The sequence below is a fragment of the Cebidichthys violaceus genome, unplaced genomic scaffold (genome assembly GCF_023349555.1).
Source record: "Cebidichthys violaceus isolate CVI_PGR_0920_01 unplaced genomic scaffold, fCebVio1.0.p SCAF_27, whole genome shotgun sequence".
Lineage (NCBI taxonomy): Eukaryota > Metazoa > Chordata > Actinopteri > Perciformes > Stichaeidae > Cebidichthys > Cebidichthys violaceus.
Genome location: NW_027176450.1, coordinates 2557963 through 2563962, shown reverse-complemented (window position 1 = coordinate 2563962; position 6000 = coordinate 2557963). Strand labels below are relative to the sequence as shown.

The window sequence follows — 6000 nt, the reverse complement described above, 5'->3', positions numbered from 1 at the left end:
TGAAAATAAAATATTGTTCCATGTTGATGATGTTTTAAAAGCCCTACACCAACTATGATGGTCTGTAGGTATGAATGCTTCATATTTAAAGATCTCATTGTTATTGCATTGGCTGGCAATTGAATTACTTTAATAATTGAACTCACAATGTGTCTCTTCATTACATATTATTCATATCGATGTAAAAATCTAGACAGTCGTTTGCTAAAGCTGCAAATTTGTTTCAAAACTGTAAACGTGTATCGTTAACGAGTGTAGTATTGTGAAATCGATAAGCGGAAGTTCCGCTTGTTATTGTGGCTAGCTTGTTTCTGGTACCTAAAACTGTTGGTGATGCTGTCAGTTCATATGGCTAGCGTTACTGTACAGTACCTGGTTAAAGAATAAAGAGATGTGGCAGTTCGAGGACAGTGCTATTCTTCATCAGGGGAAATGTCCGGCGAATGCACAGTCACCATTTTACGGAATATGAAAATACATGGAGTCGTTTGAGAGCCATGCGTTTTCTCCCACAGTTGGCAGGCAGGTATTTTCCTACAGCCAGGCGTCGCACTGGGAAAGCGTTTCATTGAGCCCGCCGCTGGCTGCTGGTGTAGCATGGATGCTAGCTAACTAATGAACAACACGCATCTTTCTATCTATCCGTAGGAGCACCGTTAGCAGGCGGCGTTAGAGTTTAGAGTTTTGTATTTCATCACTTGTCGTTATCTGCCTCATGGGGTACGGTACACATGTCTTCCATCAGTCCCACCTCCAGACACCAACTCTGAAGGGACTGGTACGTGTTAGCTGCCATGTCCCAACGGTAAATCTTCAAGGAAACCACAACATTAATTTTCTTCTTTGGAGTGTCGTGGAACCTTTAACCTGCGTTTTGTCTGAGAAACTTCAGGTATGTACTGTCATGCAGGAGAACTGATGTAGACCCGGCTCACAGACAGGACCGAGCCAGGACCGGGTGCTTCTCTACTCTCTTCATCAGGACTGTGAGGACTTCGCGGCTTGGTGTCCACCGTCTGTCTCTAGTCCTGCATTGTAACCCGTCTGTCTGAGAAAGGATGTTTGGACCAGCAGTGGGTCCATCATGACCAGGCACGCCTGTGGTCTGCCAGCTGGACAGCCAGAGGAGGAACCTAACAGAAGTAATACACAGCCTCACGTGCAGAATGTCTCTAAAGCAGAGGAGCCTTGAATTAGTGAACGGACCCAGTAGATACAAGTTGATGAGGCATCGATGCAGGGATCCTCTCTGAGCTTCTTGTGGATTACTGTTGGTACAGAGACACCTGTGATCACATGACATCGTTGTGCTAAAATCTAGTCTGTGGAATCAACCTTCCTCACTGGACACAGACCCCCTTGGAGACCCCCTCCTTGTGGTTACAGCCTCTTGTTTAGGTTCTCCTCTCAGAGTGCTTGGAGAAGAGCTGCTTTTATCAGTACCCTACCTGTTTTGTGTGATCCCACCAAGAGGAAGAACTTCTTGACCATGCACTGAAGACGGAGCTGGAAGAGTTGGAGAGAGTCAAGTTTACACAGAGTCAGCCATGCCTATCAGAAAAAAAGGTGAGTCACTGTATGTGCCACGCCTTTGGCTCTGAGTTATGCTCTGCTTCATGCTCTTAGATGCTTGTTTGGAAAAGGAGATGTACTTATGACTCCCGGTGACTAGTAGTTCTTTTGATTACCAATGTTGATGCACTTATTGTAAGTCGCTTTGGATAAAAGCGTCTGCTAAATGACTGTAATGTAATGTTATGAGAGTCTTTCATCAGACCCCGTCAAAAGTAAAAGTCACATCACCAACATTGCATTTGTCTACATGTTATAGTAACATTGTGAACTCTCAACCTTTTGTGTTCCATTAGCCTCAGAATATACATCTACTCTATGGCCAAAGGTGTGTGGATGTTTCTCCCCATGGACAACCAGTGTCTGTCCAACTTTCCACCACAGTTTGTCCTTCACTGCCCTAGAGTCAGCTCTATCAACACGTCTTTTTGTAGAGATTATAAAGCCTTTGAGGCACATTTGTGATATTGGGCTATACAAATTGAATTGAGCTAAAGAGTGGAGACTGTTAGAACAGCACATTTATGCCGATGGTTTTGGAATGATGTTCAACTGTCACATATGACTGGAATGCGGGGGTGTCCATATATACTTTTGAGCATATATCTGTCTGTGTAGCACAGTGTACAGCTGTAGAGGACAGTAAACCACCTGAACTCACTTTACTCACTCTTCATTTACACGCTCTGGGCTGAAGTACTTTTTTTATGGCCTAAAACATATCATCAAACCCAATATTGTCACATCATACTACAATATATATATATATATATATATATATATATATATATATATATATATATATATGTGTGTATATATATACAGTGCTGTGAAAAAGTATTTGCCCCCTTCCTGGTTTCTTATTTTTTTGCATATTTGTCACACTTAAATGTTTCAGATCATCAAACTAATTTTGATATTAGACAAAGATAACCCGAGTAAATACAAAATGCTGTTTTTAGATGATGATTTAATTTATTAAGGGAGAAAAGCTATCCAAACCTACTTGGCCCTGTGTGAAAAAGTAATTGCCCCCTAAACCTGATAACTGGTTTTGTCACCCTTGGCAACAACAATTGCAATCAAGCGTTTGCGATAACTGGCAATGAGTCTTTCATGTCGCTATGGAAGAATTTTGGCCCACTCTTCTTTGCTGAATTGTTTCAATTCAGCCACATTGGATGGTTTTCGATCAGAAACAGCTTGTTTAAGCTCACGCCACAGCATCTCAATCAGATTTAAGTCCAGACTTTGACTAGGCCACTCCAAAACCTTCTTTTTGCTTTTTTTTAGCCATTCAGAGGTGGACTTGCTGGTGTGTTTCGGATCATTGTCCTTCTGCATAACCAAAGTGCGCTTGAGTTTGAGGTCACGAACTGATGGCTCGACATTCTCCTTCAGGATGTTCTGGTAGAGAGCAGAATTCATGGTTCCATAAATTATGGCAAGTCATCCAGGTCCCGAATCTGCAAAGCAGCCCCAGACCATCACACTACCACCACCATGTGTGACTGTTGGTATGATGTTGTTTTTATGAAATGCTGTGTCAGTTTTACGCCAGATGTAACGGGACGCACACCTTCCAAAAAGTTCAACTTTTGTCTCGTCAGTCCAAAGAATATTTGCCCTTAAAGTCTCGGGGATCATCAAGATGTTTTTTGGCAAATGTGAGACGAGCCTTTGTGTTATTTTTGCTCAGCAGTGGCTTTTGCCTTGGAACTCTCCCATGGGTGCTATTTCTGCCCAGTCTCTTTCTTATTGTTGAATCATGAACACTGATCTTAACTGAGGCGAGTGAGGCCTGCAGTTCTTTAGATGTTCTTCTGAGGTCTTTCCAGACTGGTTCATGTCAGTTACTTTGTTTCTCATCTGTTCTTGAATTTCTTTACATCGCGGCATGATGTGTTGCTTTTTGAGATCTTTTAGCCGACTTCACTTTGTCAGACAGGTTCTATTTAAGTGATTTCTTGATTCAACAGGTCTGGCAGTAATCAGGCCTGGGTGTGGCTAGTGAAATTGAACTCAGCTTTCCAAAAAATCACAGTTCATTCATGATTTATCAAGGGAGGGCAATTACTTTTTCACACAGGGCCAGGTAGGTTTGGATAGCTTTTCTCCCGTAATAAATGAAATCATCATTTAAAAACTGCATTTTGTATTTACTAGGATTAAAAAACATTTGATGATCTGAAACATTTAAGTGTGACAAATATGCAAAACAATAAGAAACCAGGAAGGGGGTAAATACTTTTTCACAGCACTGTATATATATATACATATAGCACCAACGGCTGTCTTGTCCTATCTGCCCCCCCTCTCCAGACACAGCTCGAGCCCTGGGGCTTCTGGAGGAGTTCTGCACTAAACTGAGGAAGCCGGAGGAGCAGCAGCTCAAAACTGCCATTCTGAGAGTGATGGGGATTTTCCAAAGCAACCTGTTTGAAGCTCTTCTTGGTAAGTCAGTGAAGTACAAACAATCCATCAAGCAACTGTTTTTTCCTTTCAACTTAATATTGTTGTGGTTTTCAGAAAAACGAAATAATTTACAATCAGCCACACAGTCATGTACCTTTAATGCCGCAAAAATATTTGAAATTCTTTCGTTGCACCAGCACAGATGGATGTTTATGATCACCGTAACTGAACCGATAAAACACACAACTTCTCATGGCTTCAGGAACACTGGAAGGCCATCAGAGTTGGGGCTGCTGAAATAAACTAAATGCATTTAATAATCGCTGTACAAAATGACGTCATACCAAATGCAGCACAACAATAACTGTTCTTATGTTAATATGAATGTCTTGTAAAATGTACATACCTAGTCTTTCACAGAGCACTGTATACCACAGTAAAACAGGAAGCACACTAGCACGTTACATATGGGCCTCAGCAGCATTTCAATCAGGAGAGACATCATTAGAATTTAACAATAATTTATTACACATGCATAAGAATTGAATAGTGCAATCAGTTCAATCAGGAGAGAGAAGTCAGATGAAGAAAAGATAATAGTTTATAATTAACAGATGATATATAACGATAAAGTCTTCAGTCTTTGGTGCTTGGACTCTACATGGAGATTTGTAATGGATGGGCTTCTGCTCTGAGTCCAGACACTGGTGGTGGTGGCTGATGATAGAATGATGAGTTGGTGAAGATGATAGAATCTGATGAAGATTGGGAGGAGATGGGGAGGTGGAGGGTTATGTAACAGCAGCACGAACGTACTGAAGGTAGAGAGACAATCATATTTAAAAGAGACAGCAGCAAGATGATAGGCTAATGATGTCATTGTTTCATTGTGCTATTGGATGAAGAGACCAGCTGATCTAAACTGCTGACATCATGACCGACAGCCTTGAGCAATAGACAGCAGGGAAATAATGAGTGAGCATGAGGAGTGATTGGCAGATGTATGAGAAATGAACTACGGGCTTAGGCATGCAAGAGTATAGTCTTCTTGATGGGAGGGGCTGCCATGCAAGATGCCACCTGCCCATCAGGACTCTTTAACATTCATATCCATTCATACACCACTGGAACAGCCTGCGGGAGCAACTTGGAGTTACGTGTTTTGCTCAAGAACACATCAACATGGACTAGGAGAGCCGGGGATCGAACTGCTGATCCTCTGATTTGAGGATGACCCTGCTCTGTCACTTATTCACAGCCCCCCCCCCCCCCCCCCCTCCTTGTCAGTTTGATCAGGCGAATATCATGAAATTATTACTATTCCAAAGTTAAGATCAGCCTCCACAGCAGTGGAGTTTTCTGATAAAAAGCTAAAACCAAATCGCTGCATCTTAATGAAACGGACTGATTGTACAATTGGGTTAGTCAGTAAAACTAGAACCACATTATTTTAACTTTATGTTGACAGTAGCACACCAGAGTTAAACTTCCACACTAATGAATAAGTAACTGTGGATTACACTTAGCTCTCTTCAGGAGTTTGACTTTTGGTTGTTTTGTATCACTGGCATGTAGAAACAGTACTCTAATACACCTTGATGTGTGGAAGAAGACATTTTGACAATTAGTCCATAAAACCCAAATCATTTTGACCCAAACATTGGTACTCAAGTACAGTACTAGCTGACAAATAAATACACCAGCAAAACGGGGAAACACAATACACATAACCCCCATAGTTAAAACAGAGTTACTTTAAACGTCACTGAGGGTTACTCATCGTGCAAATAATATAAAACTAGTGAAAATATAGTTTTTATTTTTATTTTTAATAAAAGAAAGATTCTCGTTCATGGGCTTCGTTATCCCTCAGAGGTCATCTGAACTTGTTTGGCAGTACTTTAGTTATTAGGTTTTACATAATATGTAGGCTAGCAGCTGTCTGGCTTACTCCTCTGTGACTTTCAGTGTTTACCAGAATTTATTTGGCTCACACTAATATTTTGTTGTCAT

General features: G+C 41.2%; 1 protein-coding gene across 12 annotated transcripts in view; it reads left to right on the top strand.

The window, feature by feature from the left end:
• The first annotated feature begins 341 nt into the window (after window positions 1-341).
• Window positions 342-6000, top strand: part of dlg2 (discs, large homolog 2 (Drosophila)) — a 224494-nt gene continuing 218835 nt past the window's right edge. For all 12 annotated transcript variants that reach the window (XR_011103787.1, XM_068721250.1, XM_068721241.1 and 9 more), the window contains exons 1-2: window positions 342-1566; window positions 3895-4026. Coding sequence is in view for 11 of the 12 variants with exons in the window: in XM_068721250.1 (XP_068577351.1) it covers window positions 1548-1566; window positions 3895-4026 (151 nt within the window). In the remaining variant the exon portion in view is untranslated. The remainder of the gene's footprint in view (window positions 1567-3894; window positions 4027-6000) is intronic.